The sequence below is a fragment of the Danio rerio genome, chromosome 12, assembly GCF_049306965.1.
Source record: "Danio rerio strain Tuebingen ecotype United States chromosome 12, GRCz12tu, whole genome shotgun sequence".
Taxonomy (NCBI): Eukaryota; Metazoa; Chordata; class Actinopteri; order Cypriniformes; family Danionidae; genus Danio; species Danio rerio.
In genome coordinates, this window is record NC_133187.1 from 50,210,091 (window position 1) to 50,232,983 (window position 22,893).

Sequence of the window (22,893 nt, forward strand, 5' to 3'; positions counted from 1 at the left end):
AGAAAAACGGAAGCCTTGTGGTTTTTAAGGTGGACCGGATAGAGTCAATAAGAAGCAGGATTCAGCCTCGTTCCTCCTTAGCGCAAACACAACAGCAGTCTGGTGAGAAATCTCTGTAGATGGATGGCATTTCATGTCACGTTCAGCCTTATAATCTTAAAATGTGAGCAAATTTTGCTGTTCTGTCATCACCTTAAGGGGGCCACAAACCAGAAGCGCCGCTTCACATTACGCTATAGAGAATCATTCAAACATCTGATGTCAGCTGCAGATGTGAATGAATGGCAGAAGAAAGTAGTTCCTCATACAAAAGGGTTTTAAACTTTCTGTGTTTGATTTTCTTTTTTATGTAAAAGATTGTGCCGTCGAACTGTTGTATAAACGCAATATCACACGAGTAGCAGTGCGCTATGGCTGTATATCAGCGCTGCCTGCAGCCTCGTGCTAACGCACACCTCCCACCAGTGCTGATATACAGCCATAGAACACTGCTACTCGTGTGATATTGCTCATATATATATATACTTTAAAGTAATTACGCTGGGGGTCACAATCAATGAAAAAAATGAAAGGCTGATGGCTTTTTATTTGCATGTTGTTGTTTCATTTTTAATGTAACTATCATTTTTTATATTCTATAGGTCATGTATAAAATATGGTTATTCTAATGGTTTAATAAAATTAATTTGATTTTTTCAAATCACCAAGCGACCCCCCCCCCCCCCACCCACCTCCTTATTGTTCCCGAGGGGGCAGAGCTAGCCCGCGAACTAAGCGGGTGCTTAGGGCCCCGTGGCCACCAGGGGGCCCCCAAGAGTGCTTGAAATTATTGTGTGACTTTGGTTTTAGTTTGTTGAGTTGTGGATTAGTGGTGGGACAAAATATATGCCTATTTATAGTGTTATTTCTGAGCGCGATACATACTCAGGCGCCAAGATATTTACCTAAATGTACAAAAGATCTGATTTAATTAATCTGTTTTCAATACCGACTGCAGCAGGGGTCCGTTCTTCGTACCTCGCTTAAATGATCTAAGATGATTTGGCAGATCCTGGATCTGTTCATCTTGATAACTGATCTCTCGCTAATTTGGTTCTTCAAACAAGTTGGCGAATCAGATTAGAATGTCTGGATGAACTGATCTGAGATCGCTGCGTGTGTTGTTAAGGACAGATCTATCGATCCTCGAAATCATGATCAGCAATGCAACGATTGGCTGACGGCACAGCAGCGTAATGACATCATCTGATTAATATTCAATTATCCATGTGAGCAAAATTACATCACATTAGCAGTAAACGGCTTGTTAAATATGACACGCAGTAACTTCACATTTGTTGTGAGCTGCAGCTTTACACTTTCATTTGTCAAGACAAGAGTATTCATCATGTATTTCAATGCAAATCAATGTATTTAGTTCTACATTTAGAAAAGATTTTCTTTATTATAGAAGCCGTTTTTTTAATTGGTGTAAAGAATAACTGGTTGTTTCCAAAAACATTTTGATATTGGTAAAGGCGTCTGAAACTTTTGTGAAGCATCAAATCACCGGGATATTAACTGTCAAAACATGTTTATGACTGCATAAATGTATTATTGCTTTTAAAAAAAGTCACATATTGTGCATTTCTATTATACACAATTTGTACTAAAGCGATCTAAAAAGTTCATATCAATAAGTTTTCTCTGTGCACCACCAGGTGGCAGTCTTTGTATTTTCATTTCGAGGGTGCAGATTGCATACGTTTTATTAATATGTAAAACTTTATTTATTTTATTAATGACTATAACTTTATATATATAGTTAAAAACTACTATTTTCCCAAGTGTATATAACTTTTACTGTAAGAAAATATCAGAATTCGGAACATACTTTCTGTATTATCTTTGCTTGAACTGAGCCGATCTAATCCTGTTTATATGATTTGAACCTGCTGCCTATCAGGTTTGACCTAGCAGATCTGTTGCCATGACAACAACTCTCGGATCAGCTTTGAAGAACGAAACGATCCTGGATCGTGTCAAATCGTCAATATCCAAATCCAGCTAACTGAGTAATCCACGTACGAAGAACGGACCCCAGATAACCGCTTTAGCTACAGTACACCCAACCGCCACAAGGTGGCGCTTCCCATAATGGCGGATCATAAGACATACACCAGCGTCATGTAAACCACTGATTGAGCCATTGCAATGGTGAATATCTCAGGCATACAGACACATTCTTCTGTCCAAGCTGAGCCAATGTATTTGTGTGTTTCAGACATCCAGCTCCCCTGAATTTGCCACTAGTTTCTTTCTAACAGACGCGCTTTCACTTCGCTATATCGCTCGCGTGTGCCCGCGGCCAGTGCAACTTCTTATGTGCTCAAACTTTTTAACTCCGCCAAAAGCAGTGCCCGGAACAGCAGCAAAATGCTTTTTCATGAACTTGGTGATAAAAAAAATAAGCTTCTGATTTATACAATTGACAGTTGGTAAATACACTGCAAAAATGATTTTCTTATAGTTTTTGTGTGATTTTTAGTCCAAATATCTAAAAATTCTTAAACCAATAAACATTTTCTAGAAGGATTTTTAGTCAAAATTATGTGGACTTTTCATTTAAAAAAGCTCAATAATCTGCGTTTTAGGTTTTAAATAAGATTATTTTACTGATCTCATTGGCAGATAAATTTGTTTTCCAAAAAAAAAAAACTCACTTAATTTAGAATTATTTCTGAAAACTGAACAATTTTTGTACGTATTTACTAATTTGATTGATATGCGAGTATGTCTAGAAAATGCTTCCTAATTTAGTTTGATTTTAATTTAAATAGATGTTTTAAGTTATTTGAACTACAATATACAATATGAATTTTTTTCAGTGTTAACATTTATATCCAATTTAAAAATATGTATCTTTATTGTCACTATGTTTGACTGTTTGCCAGCGTCTTGTGCCTGAATAATAATAAAAATAAGTTTCTGCCAGCCCATATTAATGTTTTGTGTCTAATTATTTAGATTTGTGGCAAGTAGTCATATAAAATGTTGGATCAATAGGAAGTTGTTTCTGCAGAATAATATTTAGAATTGTCTTAAAACATATATTTTATGATGTAAGCAACACAGCTACAGCGAATAAAATCGATAATGTGTGTTTTAAATTTATAGTGTGCGAATTATCAAGGATTGACGATAATTTGTCTTGTTGTTTGCACCAAAGGGGCCCCAAATAAAATCCTGCTTAGGCCTTGGGCCGGCCCTGCGAGGGGGGGTCCTTACCCTCACTTTGGGAACCACTGAGTTAGGTGAAGCACAAATGAACAGCAACAGGTGATGACACCCAGGCGTCTGTAGCTCCGCCCTCTTATGAAAACGGCACAATCTGATTTGAATTTAAAGCGACAGTCACCAAAACACCATGATTAGGATCAAAGCCCAAAAGGGTCAGTTTCAGAGAGTTGGAGCACCTTATCTGTGTGCTGTTTCACTACACACTCAAGGGAAAGATCTCAATTCAACTCAACTGTATTTCTAAAGCACTTGCAAGCATCCCCTGTGGGTACTAAAGTGCAATAAAACAAAATATATACAAGCATGCAACCAGCTCAAAACATCTCAAACATTATTTAAAGCTGAATAATAAGTATGTATTCCTCTGCAGACCTCTGAAACATCTCCAAAGTAGGAGTGTGTGCTCCAGCTTTTATCAGCCTCTGAGAGCAGATTTCTCCTCCTGCTGCTGCTGAATGTGTCCTTGTGTCGAGCTGAACTCAGGCTATCTCAGAAACAGAGCTCTTATCTTCACTTCTGTCCTTCAGCCGCTCTATAAAGCTGTCCCTCGTCCTCCTGCTGTCCGCCGTCTCCATCTCCTCCATCTTCATCTTCATCATGCTGCCGGCCGTCCTCAAGCTCTGCTGTGGGATCTCCTATCCTCATGTGCGCAGTATGGCAGGTAATGCTGATTATATACATACAGTTGGAGTCAAAATTATTGTGAAGTTTCTCTCTGTTTTTACATATTTCCCAAATGATGTTGAACAGATTCAGGATATTTTCACAGTTTTTCCTATAATATTTTTTCTTCTGGAGAAAGTCTTATTTGTTTTATTTCGGCTATAAATAAAAGCTGATTTTAATTTTTCAAAGCCATTTTAAGGTCAATATTATTAGCCCCTTAAGCAAGTATTATGTGCTGTCATCATGGCAAAGATAAAATAAATCAGTTATTAGAAATGAATCATTATGTGATGAAATGTATTGAAGAAATCTGCTCTCTGTTAAACAGAAATTAAGGTAAAGATATACTCGTATATAGCAAACATGCATATACAATAAAGCAATGCACAAAGTATTTTTTATTCTTATAACTGTTACTGTAATCTTTACTGCAGCTCAGGTCAATACTGTAATAAATGTGTGCATACATCAGCAATTAATCACCAGAAAAACATTTAATGCCAGCATAGGGCCTAAAATACTGTATGTCATCATAATTATTATTAATATTATCAATTACAGTTTTTCTCAACTGCTTTGGCTCAATCCTTGATTGAAATCATTGTTTAGATCTCTGAACAATTAGCTTATTCACTTCAGAGTGGCATTTCTTATTGATCTATGCCAATTGCAAATGCTTTGGCACATCATGTGTGCAAACAGTACGTGCATCTGTCTGTAGTTTGGACAAAAACTAATTGCATATGGCTTGTTGATCAGAACTGAAGTCAATTCTCATTTACAGTTTTTTCTCAGTGGCTTTGGTGCATTTGTCTCTACACTATTTACATTTGCACAACAGTTCAGGCATTTCTCAGAACAATTAGTCATTTGTGTACATCCTAGTAGCAGTTTCTCATTCCTTCCAACAAATTGAGAATGCTTTCGGACATGCATCAAGTGCTCAAGAAGTCATGTCAGTCAGAATGAACTGAACTTGTGAATGCTGAATATTCACTCCAAATAAAACTAAAAGTCCTTAATTCATTAATGGAGTCATTACATTGAACTAGTGGTCAAAATCTGTCAAGCAAATGCTATATATATTTAAAAAATTTTAATATTAAATATATATATATATTTATTTGATGCATGTCCAAAAGCATTTGCAATTTGTCAAGCAAATTTTATATATTAAAAAAATTTATATATACATATATGTATGTGTGTGTGTGTATATGTATATATATATATATATATATATATATATATATATATATATATATATATATATATATATATATATATATATATATATATATATATATGTATGTGTGTATATATATATGTATGTGTGTATATATATATATATATATATATATATATATATATATATATATATATATATATATATATATATATACATATATATGTATGTATGTATGTATATGTATATATATATATATATATATATATATATATATATATATATATATATATATATATATATATATATATATATATATATATATATATATATATATATATATATAATTTTTTATATATATAAAATTTGCTTGACAAATTGCGAATGCTTTTGGACATGCATCAAATAAATATATATACATTTATTTATTTATTTATTTGTTTATTTAATTATTTTTTAAACATGTTTATTTAAGGTTATCAAAATGATTATACAATGTGCTTTTACAGACATAGTTAAAGGCAAGTTTTACAAAAATGTGCAATGAGTTGTAGAAATTATAGTAATCCTTACTAATAAGCCAGCAGATAGATGGAAAAAAAGGGAAACATCATATCATCCATAAGTATATTGGCAACCAATTAGTCATATAGTCTCTGGAAAGGCACATAAAACTAAACATATATTTTCCTCATCACAGCACATTCCTATAATGTAGACATGTCATTTGAAAAAAGAACCCTAGAACAGAACAAAAGAAATTAAAAACCAACAACAAAAGTAACAAACAACAAAAGACCATTCCCTGAGCCTCCGACAACCCTCCTCCACAAAAAAAGCTAATTGACACACAAAACCATTTCGGTCCCACTTTATATTACAGTTTTTCTCAGTGGCTTTGCTGCATTTCTCTCAACACTATTTACATTTGCACAACAGTTCAGGCATTTCTCAAAACAATCAGTCATTTGTGCACATCATAGTAGCAGTTTCTCATTCCTTCCAACAAATTGCGAATGCTTTCAGACATGCATCAACTGCTTTCATAAAACTCTCTGCTGTTTAGAACATTATCATCTGCTTATGTCATGTCAGTCAAAATGAACTCAACTTTTGCTGAATAGTCACTCCATATAAAACTAACAGTCCTCATTTCATTACTGGAGTCATTACATACAAAAATGTTGAACTTGTTGTCAAAATCTGTCAAGCAAATTTTATAAAACAAATTTAAATCTTTACTTTCCTGAAAATGTCTTTAAAATTGAACAATTTGATGAATGATTTCCAGACCTGTGTGTGTTGTAGGCTCAGTTCCAATATGTTCTGCAGTATTGTCTACAGTTGTGCACAGCTCTACCCAGAGGAAGTGTATGTTTGTTGTAAATAAGGGTGTGATTATTATTTTGCACAGCGCTGTGAATAAATTAGGATTGTAAAGAGCAAATGCAGTAAACATGTGAAACATACATATTTAGTGTCTTGTACTCAGACACCTCACTAAATGCAGTGATGTCTGACTTTACTGTAGTTTTCTAATGGCTGTGCAGATAGTATATAGAGCTGTATTGAGCATTTACAGGAAGTGTCACCAACATCTGACTGTTTTTGCACTGAAAAAATGTCCAGAGTAAAGTGTCATAATGAAAACATAACAGCCATTTGACTATCTTGTTCATAAACAATGGTGTCAGGACTTTTCATCTTGATGGCACTGAAACTTTCATTGACATCAATACTTGCTTTTGAGAAATGAGCTCTCCATTTTGAGCAAGTGACATGCTCAGATTGACAGACAGACAGACAGACAGAGATGGATGGATGGATGGATAGATAGATAGATAGATAGATAGATAGATAGATAGATAGATAGATAGATAGAAAGATAGATAGATAGATAGATAGATTGATTGATTGATTGATTGATTGATTGATTGATTGATTGATTGATTGATTGATTGATTGATTGATCTGTGTGAGGGTGTGTGTTATATCTGTGTGTGTGTGTGTTCTCCAGGTCTGCAGCGTGCAGCTCTCGCAGTGTTTGGTCAGGAGTTCAGACTTCTGCAGAACAGATTCAGCTTTCCTGCACGCAGCTCCATCAGACACACACACAGTGAGCAGCATTACTTATTATCTGTGTGTTTGTCTCTGAAAACAAATTCCTCATGTGTGTAAATGAATATACCTGCAAGTGTAAATATACCTGCTATGAAGCTCTTTCTGTGACACGGTGGCCTCATAGCAAGAAGGTCACTGGTTCGAGCCTCGGCTGGGTCAGCCTGTGTTTCTGTTTGCATGTTCTCCCCTTGTTGGTGTGGGTTTCCTCTGGGTGCTCCGGTTTCCCCCACAGTCCAAACACTTGTGCTATAGGGGAATTGATTAACTTCATTGGCCGTAGTGTATGTGTGTGTGAGAATGAGTGTGTATGGGTGTTTCCCAATACTGGGTTGCAGCTGGAAGGACATCCGCTGTGTAAAACAAATGCTGGATAAGTTGGCGGTTCATTCTGCTGTGGCGACCCCTGATTAATAAAGAGACTGAGCCAAAGGACAATGAATGAATGAATAAAGCTCTTCTGATCCTCTGATCTGATCTTAAATGTGATGTTTTTTGCAGTAACTGTGGTAAATGCTGAAGTGTGTGTGTGTGTGTGTGTGTGTGTGTGTGTGTTTCAGGATCAGCAGCTCTGGCAGATGAAGATGATGTGTTTTATCAGAAGCAGGGAGAAGCGGCTCTGAATGAAGCTCTGCAGATCGTGGAGAACAGAGACGGCTGGACACTGGAGACGGCGGAGGTGAAACACACTCCTCAATGTTAATATACGTTTACATACAACTATTATTTTGTAAGGGGCAGTACGGTGGCTCAGAGGCTAGCACTGTGGCCTCACAGCAAGAAGGTCTCTGGTTTAAGTCCCAGCTGGGTCAGTTGGTGTTTCTGTGTGGAGTTTGCATGTTCTCCCCGTGTTGGCGTGGGTTTACTCCGGGTGCTCCGGTTTACTCCACAGTCCAAACACATGCGCTATAGGGGAATTGATGAACTACATTGACCATAGTGTATGAGTGTGAATGAGTGTGTATGGGTGTTTTCCAGTACTGGGTTGTGGCTGGAACTATGAATATGCGGTTAATTCCCCTGTGGCGACCCCTGATGAGTAAAGGGACTAAGCCGAAGGAAAATGAATGAATGAATATTATATTATCGCATGAAAAATACTCACTGCCAAGGCAAATTTGAAAACATATGCACTTATCTGAGTACAATAAACCAACACAATCTCACGGCAATTCGTAACTTTTTGATTTAGTAGCTAATTCGTTTGAATTCGTGCAATCTAATTCATACAATTTAGTACGATTTGCTCATCACCCAATGACGCTTGGGGTTAGGGGTGGGGTTAGGTGCCACGCCTCCTTTTTAAAATCGTACAATTTCGTACCGCTAAACTCGTATGAATTCGCATGAATTAGCCTCTAAACTGGCAAAACGTAAAATACTTACGTTTTCTCCTGAGCCTTATCTGATAAGAAAAACTGCACATCTGCAATTCTTCATATGTATACACAGCTAATGCTGAATGTCTTCTTCCCTTCAGAAGAACGGAGATGTGATCTATAGTAAAGTCCTGACGGGGAACAGGAAGGTTTTCCGCCTGGAGGCTGATCTGGACGCGACTGCAGATGAACTGCATGACATTTTGTTCTTCAGGGTGGAGGAGATGCATGAGTGGAACCCCAGCATCAGACGCATCACGGTCAGACTCTTTATCATTAGTATATCACTTTAAAAAAAACTAAAATGAAGTTTTCAGGGTTCCCATCACACCTGTCAACATTGGGATGTGAAAATAAGGCATATGCCCACCATAATAAGGGATTCCCCCAATCCCTATATATTATAAAACAATTATAATAAAATAAATATACACATTAGCAGTAAATACATTAGCAAACAGTTCAGCTTATTAAAATTAATAGCTATTATAATGAAATAGAACTAAGCTGTCAAATCTCATTAGCCGTTTCTCTACTGTATAACTCACACATTCTGATTAAAGAGCAGCCAATGAATCTCTCATTTATTTAGATTTTTTTTTTACATTAAATAATAGGTGTCACTTTAAAAATGCACACATCTAACATTATAATGAAAGCATTTGACTGCTTTCCTTTACTGTTTTCCTTTTATGCTCATTTAAGACGAAATTAGTTGTGTTTGGAAAAACACCAAGATCGACATCCTTATACGTTATCAGGCCCGGATTGGCTAATTGGGAGGACCGGGAGAATTCCCGGTGTGCCGGTCCGTTTTTTGGCCGTGGGGGCCGGTGTCCCTAGCTCCAGAATCTGTTGCTCCCAGCAGTCACACTTTTTAAATTAATTAATTTATTTACTTGACCACAGTCTTCTTACTCATTATTTTACCACAGCTCTGCTCTTTTCAAATATGACCAGCCTGCAGGTTAATGATATTAAAACTTAGATGAGTTATTTCTAATTATACAATTGTTGTGGTCCAGTGGTTAGCATGCTAGATTACAACGCTGCTGACCCGGGTTTGATCCTCGTCTGAGTATGGTATTTGTTTTTTCATTTTTATTGTTAAGACATATAATACTGTAAGGGTTGTAGAACATTTGAAGTTCTAAAGCAGCTGTTTTCTCAAAAAAAGACGTGATAGTGTAATTAGAAACTGAATTGGAAATGACCTTATTTTAATATCGTCAGTCATGAACTGAGGTGGGCCGGTCCGAGGCTTGAAACTCTAGGGCTGAAAAAGAGTCCCACTCCGGCCCTGTACGTTATTATCATTAATTATGTGTGTATGTCTGTTTAAACACGCACCCAAAAGCCAGACTTTCTCTCCGGTTCAAATCGTGTGTACAGAATCCGTTTGGGAAACAGCGTCTGTTTATTTCCCTATGGAGCTCGTCAGCTGACAGTCACGCACTGCTATATGACTGTTTCGAGGATTGTATAGGAGGGGCGACGGGACCTGTAATCTAAAGGAAATGGAATCGCGCCAATTTTAACATTTATTTATAAGTTCTTTCATTCCTAAACAAAGCAAAAGCACAGAAGACTCACGTTTTAAGCAAGGGGCGACCCCTGGTGGTTCGGCGGTATGGGTTGCGTATAGGGAGGCTCGGCTGTTCAAAGAAAGACTGAAAACAGGGGAGAAATACGGGAAAATGCCTTTATGGGATGATAACGGGATGGAACAGTAAAATATAGGAGAATCCCGGGAAAAACGGGAGGGTTACCGCTATGGTTCCCACTCTAAGCCAAATGTGCTGTATGAGGGGTTACATCCGGTGAAAGGTTCCACAGCAAATCGTTCATTTCTTAATTAGAGTTTTTGTCTTGTTTCTTGTCAAAATATCAAGTAATTCTTAAATCAAGAAGTATTTTCCATTTCTCAATTCCAAGAACGCAGAGAATGGACTTGCGTTCTTGTGAAGACCGGTTTTGCCAGGTCACATCAGAAGAACGAACTCGGGAGACCACGAGAACAGAAAACGATTACTGCAACTCTCTACTAGCCGGGCTTCCAGCTGACTCTATCAATTCTCTTCAGCTGCTCCAGAACGCAGCAGCACGAGTGGTCTTTAATGAAGCTAAAAGAGCACATGTCACTCCGCTGCTCATCCGTTTGCACTGGCTGCCAGTTGCTGCTCGCATCAAACTCAAAGCTCTGATGTTTGCCTACAAAGCGACTTCTGGCTTTGCTCCTTCTTATCTGCTCTCACTTCTGCAGATGTATGTGCCCTCCAGAAACTTGCGTTCTGTGAATGAACGTCGCCTCGTGGTTCCATCCCAAAGAGGGAAGAAATCACTTTCCCGAACTCTCGCATTCAATCTGCCCAGTTGGTGGAATGAACTCCCTAACTGCATCAGAACGGCAGAGTCACTCGATGTCTTCAAGAAACCACTAAAAACTCAACTATTTAGTCTCCACTTCACTTCCTAATCTGCAATTGCCTCTCTGGATATCTGTACCCAAAAAAAAAAAAAAAAGTACTAATACTTTCCTTCTTGGACTTTACACACCTGAAACTCGCCTACAGCACTTATTCATTGTTGCTCTTATAATTGTATAAGTTGCTTCCTTGTCCTCATTTGTAAGTCGCTTTGGATAAAAGCGTCTGCTAAATGACTAAATGTAAATGTAAAACGCGTGCTTTGAGAAATGAGATGCTGAGTTCTTCCTGATGGTCACATGACCTTCACACATTTTTAATGGAAACTTAAACATTACAGCATTTATACAACCATTTATTGTTTTTCCCCCTTTCAAAATATATATTCTGCATAAAAACACTATAAATATGCGCTGCACTATATAAATAAAACAGGTTTTAATATGAAATTCAGCAAATAAACACCCTTAATGTGTTTATTCCTTTATTAAGATGTTCATGGTAATTTTTACTTTCACCATGTCATTAAGGGGAAACTCCTCAGATAAATAAGTCAAATTTCTGACCTTTATTAATAAACCTACTGTATATAAAATGCTGCGCTTCCCACCTCCAGTCGCAATGACTTCTGGGACTTCTAGAGTGAGTGCGGTACTCAAGTCTGCATCGGTGCGTCCTCGATATCAAGAACACATCTGTGAACTTCCACACGTCCTCCGTTCTTGTGGTCTTGAAATATTGCAACTGAACTTTGGCAAATGATGATGCCGTAACACGAGGACGCAAGACCGCTGAAGAACGCATATTGAGAAACAGCCACTGTGTTGTTTTAATAAATAATGAGTCAAACTTAAGTACTTTTTTAAATTTAAACAAGCAAAATAATCTGCCAATAGTGTAAGTGAAATAATAATAGTAATTCCTTACATTTATATAGCGCTTTCTGAACACTCAAGGTGCTTTACACACATTGGGGGGAATCTCCTCGTCCAGCAACAGTGTGCAGCATCCACCTGGATGAGGCGACAGCAGCCATATTGCACCAGACAGCACACTACACACCAGCTGATTGGTGGAGAGGAGATAGAGTGATAAAGCCAGTAATGATATGGGGAGGTTTAGGAGGCCATGATGGATGGAGGCCAGTGGCCAAATTTCCCAGGGGTGAAACCCCTACTCTTTTTTTTTTAACGACCACAGAGAGTCAGGACCTCGATTTAGCATCTCATCTGAAAGACAGCGCTTACCTGCTTGTTAAGTGTGACGTCACGCGAAGCGGCTTCCGGGTCCAAGCGCTCTATTCAACTGAAAGGGGAGACTCATGAAATGATAATAATAAACGTTTACAAAGCAATTTAATACTTTCTAAAATCCCGATGGCAGTATATATGTCCATGCCTAATATCCGATGGCCAGAAAGTCATTCATTGTTTTATAAATTGTTACATTTTTGGTATTTGTTACGCAGCAAGCCCAGAGATTGTTGTGTACACTATGACTTTATGTAAAATTAACTTTAATGTGTGATCGGAATAAAACGAATCATAAACGAATGATTTCTCCACTCAAATGAATGGCGGCTTGGACCTGGAAACAGTATTACATACGTCACAAACACGTCGCCACTTAACAGGCGGACTGAGCAGTATAGAGTCCCCTTCACTATACTGGGGTGTTAAGACCCACACAGACCACAGGTTGAGCGCCCTCTGCTGGCCTCACTAACACCACTTCTGGCAGCAACCTGGCTTTCCCATGTGGTCTCCTATCCAGGTACTGACCGGGCGCAGCGTAGCTTTAGTGGGCGACCATGTGAGGGTTGCAGAGAGCTAGCTGGTGGGTCAGAGTTAGAGTTAGGGTTAGGGTTAGAGTTAGAATTTAATCTAGGGATTAAGCTAGTTTTTTTTTTTCTTTTGAATTAAGATAATAAACCTGTTTTAACAAATTTTTATCTGTTTTTATTAATTAATTCATTTTCTTTTTGGCTTAGTCCCTTTATTAATCTGGGATTGCCACAGCGGGATGAACCGCCAACTCATCCAGCACTTTTTACACAGCGGATGCCAATCCAGCTGCAACCCAGCACTGGAAAGCAATCTGTTTTTAATATTTTTTTATTTGTTTTTTGTTTTTATGTTCTCGTTTCTTTTATTCTTGTTTATGTAAAGCACTTTGAATTACCATTGTGTACGAAGTGTGCTATACAAAAAAAAAAAATTGCCTTGCTTATATTTTTCACCCCATTGGCAGATTATTTAGCTATCTATCTATTTGTTTATATTCTCTCCATTAGGGAAAAATATTTTTAACACAGGAGGGTGAATAATTTAGACATCAACTCTGTAAATATTGAATCTAGATATTATATATTAATATAGTGATTTCATGACATGTTGCTAATGTTACATCGTGCATTTGAAAAACATTTGGGTTTCACTTTATTATGATGGCTCATTCGAGTATTAGTAGACTGTCTGCTTAACATCTGCTGATACTGCTCTTTCAACAGACATTTAACTGACTTTAAGAGACTTTGCAAGTACATGTCAACTTACACTAAGTCTACTGATAATCTAATGAGAATTAGTTGGCATGTAGATGCAATTAAACTTAAATTTAACAAACAGACCATCAAAATAAAGTGATAACATTTGTTACAGCATGAGGAAATATTTTGTTGTATTAAAAGTAAATAATAATCTACTGTGCTCTTTTCCACTTGATGTAGTTTCTCTCTGAAGTGTTGTCAACACATAAACTCACAGAATGTAGTGTTGATCCTGTAAATATGATCTTCTTAACACACGTCGCAGGTTCTGAAACACGTGGGGGGAAACACCTTGGTAACGCACGAAGTGTCAGCGGAAACTGCGGGGAACCTCATTGGCCAGCGGGATTTCCTGAGCGTCAGACATTCGTCCAAGAGCGAATCATGTGTTTATCTGGGAGGAGCTGCGACGCGGTTTGAGTCTCTGCCACCACAGCCGGGCTTCGTCAGGTAAACAGTGCATACTTTAATAGTGTACTAACAGTGTAGTATCCTTTACTGTTTACTATAGTGAACTGTGGTGTATTGTAATATAATATACCTTATAGTTTTAGGAAACAACAATCATTGGTCATCTGTTTATATTACTATAGTTGTTGTGTTACCATAGCAACTGTAGAATGCCCACAACAGATCAGTTACTATAGTTGTTATGTTACCATAGCAACTGTAGAATGCCCACAACAGATCAGTTACTATAGTTGTTGTGTTACCATAGCAACTGTAGAATGCCCACAACAGATCAGTTACTATAGTTGTTGTGTTACCATAGCAACTGTAGAATGCCCACAACAGATCAATTACTATAGTTGTTGTGTTACCATAGCAACTGTAGAATGCCCACAACAGATCAATTACTATAGTTGTTGTGTTACCATAGCAACTGTAGAATGCCCACAACAGATCAGTTACTATAGTTGTTGTGTTACCATAGCAGCTGTAGAATCACCACAACAGATCAATTACTATAGTTGTTACCATAGCAACTGTAGAATCCCCACAACAGATAAATTACTATAGTTGTTGTGTTACCATAGCAACTGTAGAAACACCACAACAGATCAATTACAATAGTTGTTGTGTTACCATAGCAACTGTAGAATCACCACAACAGATCAATTACTATAGTTGTTACCATAGCAACTGTAGAATCCCCACAACAGATCAATTCAAGCAGCTGCTTTACTGTGTACTGTACGCTATATATTTACTTTACAATTATTGGTTCAAAACCACAAATGTTTTATTGTAAAATCTTTTTTTTTTCACTTTTTTTTTTTTTGCACACTGCCCAAATCCAGCAATTCAGTGTGTTACCAGGGATTTATCCAAGATAAAGGACAGCCTTTCCCAAAAATCAATGATCATTTTCTCCCTTCAGCCTCAATCCAATTAGATTTTTAAGCCAAAACACACAGGTGAACAGGGTAAGATGTATTAACACACACACACAGGTTCTGGTCGATGAAACTGGACTGAATTTAATTTGTGCTGAACTCTTGCTATAATTGAACATAATCTGCAGTGATTGAGTCTATAAATGTGTGTGTATGTTTGTGTGTGTGTGTGTGCGTGCGTGCGTGTGTGTAGGGCTGAAGATGGACCGACCTGCATCATCCTACAGCCACTTCAGGATGCTCCGCACCGCAGCCGCTTCACCTGGCTGCTCAACATGGACGTCAAGGTACAAGACATGACATCCCCCCAAAATTCACTCTCAAAACTCAACATCAGAGGAACTTTTCTTTTAATCCATTGTTTGAAGAACCCTCCTGTTGACGTACAGGTCACCTGCGCACCAATTTAACAGCAGAAAAAAAAGATTATGTTGAAATTTGGTGACTTTTCTAAAATTACTCCAATAAAATAGTAATCTTTTATTTTGTTTGTTTTCATGAGGGCTGATCTCATTTAGTTGTTTTTTAAGCTCGATTTTGAACCTCTAACACCATTATTACATAAACTATAGATACAGTGCAACCAGAGAGTATTGACAGCGCTTCTCTTTTCCCACATGTTTTTATGTTAAAGCCTTATTCCAGAATGGATTAAGTTGATTGATTTCCTCAACATTCTACACACAATCCCCCATAATGACAATGTGAACAAAGAGTTTTTTAATCGTTGCAAATTTATTAAAAATAAAAAAGCTGATAAATCAGATGTACATCAGTGTTACAGCCTTTGCTTAACACTTTGTTGATGCACCTTTGGCAGTGATTACAGCCTCAAGTCTTCTTAAATATGACGCCACAAGCTCTGCTCACCTGTCTTTGGGAATTTCTGCCCGTTCCTCTTTGCAGGACATCTCAAGGTAATCAGGTTGGATGGAAAGTGATGGCGTACAGCCATTTTCAGATCTCTCTAGAGATGTTCAATAGGATTTAGGTCTGGGCTCTAGCTGGGCCACTCAAGCACATTCCCCGAGTTGTTGTTGTGCCGCTCCATTGATATTTTGGCGGTGTGCTTTGGGTCATTGTCCTGCTGGCAGATGAAGCGTCGCCCCAGTCTGAGGTGGAGAGCACTCTTGTGCAGGTCTTCATTCAAGATGTCTCTGTACATCGCTGCATTCATCTTTCCCTCTATCCTGACTAGTCTTCCAGTTCCTGCTGCTGAAACACATCCCCACAGCATGATGCCAACACCACCATGCTTCACTGTAGGGATGCTGTTAGCCTGCTGATGAGCGCCGCCTGCTGTTCTCCAAACGTAACGCCTGGCGTTCACTCCAAACAGTTCAGTTTGAGTCTCATCAGAGCAGAGAGTTCAGTTTCTGATGCTCTGAGAGTCCTTCAGATGGCAAACTCCAGGCGGGGAGTGTCTTCCGTCTGGCGGCTCTGCCATACAGATGCCTGATTGGTGGATTGCTGCACAGATGGTTGTCCTTCTGTAAGGTTCTCCTCTCTCCCCAGAAGAACGCTGGAGCTCAGACAGAGTGACCATCAGGTTATTGATCACCTCCCTGACTCTTCTCCCCTGATCACTCAGCTTAGATGGCCGGCCAGCTCTAGGAGGAGTCCTGGTGGTTAAACATCTTCCACTGATTGATGATGGAGGCCGCTGTGCTCATTGGAACTTTTTAGAGCAGCAGAAATGTTTCTGTATCCTTCCCCAACCTTGTGCCTCCAGACAATCCTGGTTTGGAGGTCTACAGACAATCCCTTTGTCCTCATGCTTGGTTTGTGCTTTGTCATGCACTGTCAACCCTGGGCCCTTATATAGACAGGTGTAGCCTTTTCAGATCATGTTCATCAGCTGAATTGAGCACAGGTGAACTCCAATGAAGCTGCTGAGACATCTCCAGAATGATCAGTGGAGACAGAATGGACATGAGTGTACCAAAGGCTGTGAATACTGATGTACATCTGATTTTACAGCTTTTTATGTTTCATAAATTTGCAACAATTTCAAAAACTCTTTGTTCACATTGTCATTATGGGGGATTGTGTGTAGAATGTTGAGGAAATCAATCCATTCTGGAATAAGGCTGTAACATAAAACATACTCTCCAGATGGTGGACTGGAAACAAGACAAAAACTGCATGAAAATAAATCATGTTTCCCCAGTGCAGTGCAGTAACAGTGTTGTGTTGTGTTAATCTGAAGGTGTTTTGTGTTTTCAGGGTTGGCTTCCACAGTCTCTGGTGAACAAAGCTCTTCCTCGAGCACAGGTGGACTTTACTAAACACCTGCGTCGCCGACTGGCTGAAAACAACAGCAGATGAAGCTTCTGACCACGCTGACGCCAATCAATGATATAGGAAAACACACACACGCAACATACACCTCAGTGCAGAGACGCTACCTAGAAACCACATTAAAAAACACACACACATTAAATAAATCAATTTGAAGTCAATTGACTGCCTTAATGTAAAAAATAACATATATTCATGCTTTTTTTTTATTTACACCTTTATTTTACAAGGAAATCCTCTTGAGATTTGTCATTTAATTTTCAAGAGTGTCTTGGATAAACAAAACAAACACAAAACATCAAATTCAATATTTATTGATCACATACAGAGTCATACACAGCATGATATGCAGTGAAACGCTGACACAACCACTCATAACCTTAAAATTATAACAACTAAAATCATAATAATAATAACAATAAATCATGGGGAAAATTATTAGTTTTGCAATATTTAAAGAGCTTAAAAATAAACTATATAAAGGGAGGTAAAATATGTGGTTAAAAAGTGTAAAAAATATAAAGGAACTATTAGTACAGACAGAAACAGACAACATATTAAAATTAATTAATGCAAAATACAATTTAAATGAACATTATTTTATGGTTAAAGCCAGATTTATTCGCCCCTTTGAAGTCTTTTTCTTTTTAAATATTTCCCAAATGATGTTGAACAGATTCAGGAAATTTTCACAGTATGTCTGATAATATTTGTTCTTCTGGAGAAAGTCTTATTTGTTTTATTTTGGCTAGAATAAAAGCAGTTTTTAATTTTTAATAATTTAACGTCAATATTATTAGCCCCCTTAAGATATTTTTTTCAATAGTATACAGAACAAACTGGGAAAAAATAAACAGGGGAGCTAATAATTATACTGTATATACAGTTGAAGTCAGAATTATTAGCTCCCCTATTTATTTTTTCCCCCCAAAAATTTTTTTCCTAATCATAATAGTTTTAATAACTCATCTCTAATCACTGGTTTATTTTCTCTTTGCCATGATGACAGTGAATAATATTAGACTAGATATTCTTCAAGACACTAGTGTTCAGCTTAAAGAGACATTTAAAGGCTTCACTAGGGTAATTAGGGTAACTAGGCAGGTTAGGGGAATTAGGCAAGTCATTGTATAATGATGGTTTGTGCTGTACTCTATTGAAAAAATATATAGCTTAAAGGGGCTAATAATATTGTCTTTAAAATGGTGTTTAAAAAATTAATAACTGCTTTTATTCTAGCCGAAATAAAACAAATAAGACTTTCTCCAGAAGAAAAAATATTATCAGACATACTGTGAATATTTCCTGAATCTGTTAAACATTATTTGGGAAATATTTAACAAAGAAACTAAATTCAAAGGGGGCTAATAATTCTGACTTTAACTGTATTTGTTTATATATCCAAACAAACTTTTATTTTGGATGTGATTAATCGTTAATCTTTCCCCAGCCCTAATTCTATTATAATAATTTTTTGTGTTATTTTGGCGGTCAAACAGAAGTCAAAAGTTCAACATCAGATGGATTCATGAATTATTTCTGATGTGTTTTTTGTGTGTGGTTTTGACATGGAGTGTCTGAAGGGAAACAGAATAAACTCAAGGAAGAAAGCAGAAAATCAGCCACTAGTGAAATTGATCTGACCTTCTGAAATGACAATAAAGAGATTTTTCACTGCACTTTCAGTCTATATTGTCTTTCTGCTTCATGTCCATCATTGTATTTTGTCTGGAAGAGAAACAGAGCACAAATGTACTTCAGCTTGTCATACATATCAGCAGTTGTACAGTTCAGATTTTGTTGATAAATTAGAATCTTAACAAGAGTCAGTTTAGTCTCTCCATCAATCGCAGAGTTTGTATAATACAGCTACACTTTAGTTCATGGCGAGGCAGTGGCACAGTAGGTAGTACTGTCGCCTCACAGCAAGAAGGCTGCTGGGTCGCTGGTTCGAACCTCAGCTCAGTTTGCGTTTCCTTCGGGTGCTCCGGTTTCCCCCCACAGTCCAAACACATGCGGTACAGGTGAATTGGGTAGGCTAAATTGTCCGTAGTGTATGAGTGTGTGTGGATGTTTCCCAGAGATGGGTTGCGGCTGGAAGGGCATCCACTGTGTAAAAACTTGCTGGATAAGTTGGTGGTTCATTCTGCTGTGGTGACCCCGCATTAATAAAGGGACTAAGCCGACAAGAACATGAATGAATGAATGAACTTTAGTTCATGCACTGAGAGTTATGAGCTTTTATGTAGGAAAACTTTGATGTTTTTTCCTCATAATTCTGAATTTACATCCTTCAATTCCAACACAATCTCACAGCAATTCGTAAATATTTGATTTAGTGGCTGATTCTTATGAATTCGTATGATCTTATTCGTATGATTTGCTCATCACCCATTGGTGATGGGGTTAAGGGGTGGGGTTAGGTGCCACGTCTCCTTTTTTTAAAATTGTACAATTTCGTACGACTGAACTTGAACTCCATGAGAGTTCATTTACAAAAAAAAAATCAAAAAAAAAAAAAAATCAAGATCAAAATTCCCAGAGAGAATTACAAGATGCAAACACAATTATTTACTTGCCATTTTGTGAACTGCATCTCAAAACTGCGAGTTTGTATTTTGTATTCTGTTACTGCAAATAAATTTGGCACAATCTTGCATTAAAGCTGCAAATGTCCTTGGTTGCTCTTCCATTAAAATAAGGCAGACAGGCCAGCAAAAAATGAAACATTACAGAAACATCATTTAGAGGACAAACCGCAGCCTACAGGCTCCACATCCAACAATACACCAATGATTTTAAGGTGAAGAATCTCTTTACCCTTCAGCCGGGACAGATCCAGACGATTATAATGTATCCGGTCTGACCGCATGCAGATGGACATTAATCTCGAAACATCCGCCTGACAGACTCAGAGTGAATCCACTGTGGATTTCCAGACTCAAAAGAGCTGAGCGGGTCTAATAAAGAGAGATTCTCCAGTGAACTTTTATCTCTAATAGTCTCTGAGAATGATCAGAATGGCATTTAGAGGAGTATTAGAAGAGGACAAAGAATTCATTCAACACGCTGACAAGACCTTAGACATGCTTCAGAGACACAATATAATCAAGTCTGACGTGTCCAAAGAGCTCAGGTTGTTGCACTTTAATTTGATCCAAATTCAAAGCAATAGTTCACGTCATTCAAGACTACTACAGTGTTAAATGAAATCGTTATCTCAAAAAAAAAAAAAAAAAAAAATGATTTAGCTGAAATTATCATCAGAAAATGGTCTTATTCTTGTGTTTATTCTACTGGTTTATGTCAACAGTTGACTGAAACATCTGTTTTCTCTATTATTTGTTATTTCGATTATTTTAAAAAATTGTGTGTATCTACATTCTTGTTCTACATTTTTTCACCAATCTTTAATTTAATTACGTCAACTCTGTTATTTTACTGAATTTTTACCATTTAAAAACTATAAATAAACATATTATACATCGATGTAACAAAGTTGACATTGCCTTTAACAATGTCAACTTTAGGTCAGTGTCAACGCTGTTACTATTAATGTCAACATTGTTACGTCACTGTCAATTATTACCATCAATGTCAACTCTGTTATTATCAATGTCAACATTGTTACATCAATATCAACTTTGTTACAGTCAGTGTCCACTCTGTTACTGTTAACATCAGCTTTGTGATGTCATTGTCAACTGTTACCATCAATTCAACTATTACATTAATGTCGACTATGTTATTACAATGCCAACTCTGTTACTGTCAATGTTATCTCTGTTACCATGTTAACTATGTTATAGTCAATTCCAACTCTGTTACTGTCAATGTCAACATTGTTACGTCAGAGTTGACTCTGACGTAACAATGTTGACATTGATAGTAACAGAGTTGAAATTGACTGTAACAATGTTTACATTAATAGTAACAGAGTTTAAATTGGCTAATAATTGACATTGACATAACAATGTTGACATTAATAGTAACAGAGTTTAAATTGGCTAATAATTGACATTCACATAACAATGTTGACATTAATAGTAACAGTTGACATTGACGTAACAATGTTGACATTGATAGGAACAATGTTGACATTCATGGTTCGAGAGTTAACATTGATGGTAACATAGTTGACATTGATAGTAACAGAGTTGAAATTGATGGTAATAATTGACATTGACGTAACAATGTTGACATTGATAGTAATAGAGTTGAAATTGATGGTAATAATTGACATTGACGTAACAATGTTGACATTGATAGTAACAGAGTTGAAATTGATGGTAATAATTGACATTGACGTAACAATGTTAACATTGATAGTAACAGAGTTGACTTTGACGTAACAATGTTGACATTGATAGTAACAGGGTTGAAATTGACGTTAATAATTGACAGATGTAACAATGTCAACTCTGTTACTATCTATGTCAACATTGTTACGTCAATGTCAACTCTGTTACTATCAATGTCAACATTGTTACGTCAATGTCAATTATTACCATCAATTTCAACTCTGTTACTATCAATGTCAACATTGTTACGTCAATGTCAACTCTGTTACTACCAATGTCAACATTGTTACGTCAATGTCAACTCTGTTACTACAAATGTCAACATTGTTACGTCAATGTAAACTATTATTATCAATTTCAACTCTGACGTAACAATGTTGACATTGTCATTTATTACCACCAATTTCAACTCTGTTACTATCAATGTCAACATTGTTACGTCAGTGTCAACTCTGTTACTATCAATGTCAACATTGTTTTGTCAATGAAAGTAACAGAGTTGACACTGACGTAACAATGTTGACATTGATAGTAACAGTGTTGAAATTGATGGTAGTAACATTGTTACTTTTAATGTCATTATTGTTACGTCAATGTCAATTATTACCTTCAATTTAAACTCCGTTACTATCAATGTCAACATTGTTTTGTCAGTGTCAACTCTGTTACTCTCAATGTCAACATTGTTACGTCAATGTCAACTCTGTTACTATCAATGTCAACATTGTTACGTCAATGTCAACTCTGTTACTATCAATGTCAACATTGTTACGTCAATGTCAACTCTGTTACTATCAATGTCAACATTGTTACATCATTGTTATTACCATCAATTTCAACTCTGTTACTATCAATGTTAAATCTCTAACCATGAATGTCAACATTGTTACGTCAATGCCAATACTTACTATCAATGTCAACTCTGTTACCATCAATGTCAACTTTGTTGTCAAAAAGTGACATTTAGTACCAGACATGTTAAAGTTCTGCAATTGTATAAAAAATCATACATTAAATTGAGCGACTCTCTGATATTACAGATGCACTTAAAATTAAAATGTATTTAATAAAATCAATGCAACAACATGATTAATATCCTATTATCCATGTGTTTTAAAAACTCAAAATCAATGACAGGATGTGCAACTTTAAAAGAATGGACTCCGGCCTTAAAAAATGCACCACATTTTCACTGATATTTGTTTTATTAAAATGTACAGATCTGGAAAATGCAATAATGCCCTGTTAATAAACATTTCAAAATGTTTCATGTCTGCAACAGGAAGGATCTT

The 22,893-nt window shown here is 36.9% G+C and overlaps 1 protein-coding gene across 6 annotated transcripts; it reads left to right on the forward strand.

Moving 5' to 3' along the window:
* Nucleotides 1–200: 200 nt before the first annotated feature.
* star2 (steroidogenic acute regulatory protein 2) lies at nucleotides 201–18,979 on the forward strand. 6 transcript variants are annotated; one of them, XM_073918966.1, is made up of 8 exons: nucleotides 201–294; nucleotides 3,650–3,940; nucleotides 7,149–7,247; nucleotides 7,810–7,928; nucleotides 8,730–8,888; nucleotides 13,868–14,052; nucleotides 15,193–15,286; nucleotides 17,226–18,979. In XM_073918966.1, exons 2-8 carry the CDS (start codon nucleotides 3,877–3,879, stop codon nucleotides 17,325–17,327), a joined length of 822 nt encoding a protein of 273 aa, XP_073775067.1. In that variant the 5' UTR covers nucleotides 201–294; nucleotides 3,650–3,876; the 3' UTR covers nucleotides 17,328–18,979. The 6 variants fall into 6 exon arrangements, with proteins under 6 accessions (XP_073775067.1, XP_073775070.1, XP_073775069.1 ...); XM_073918969.1 differs by lacking the exon at nucleotides 201–294 and having other exon boundaries at nucleotides 3,664–3,940; nucleotides 8,733–8,888; nucleotides 17,226–17,722; nucleotides 18,621–18,979; XM_073918967.1 differs by lacking the exon at nucleotides 201–294 and having other exon boundaries at nucleotides 3,801–3,940; nucleotides 17,226–17,722; nucleotides 18,621–18,979.
* The last annotated feature ends 3,914 nt before the right edge of the window (nucleotides 18,980–22,893 follow it).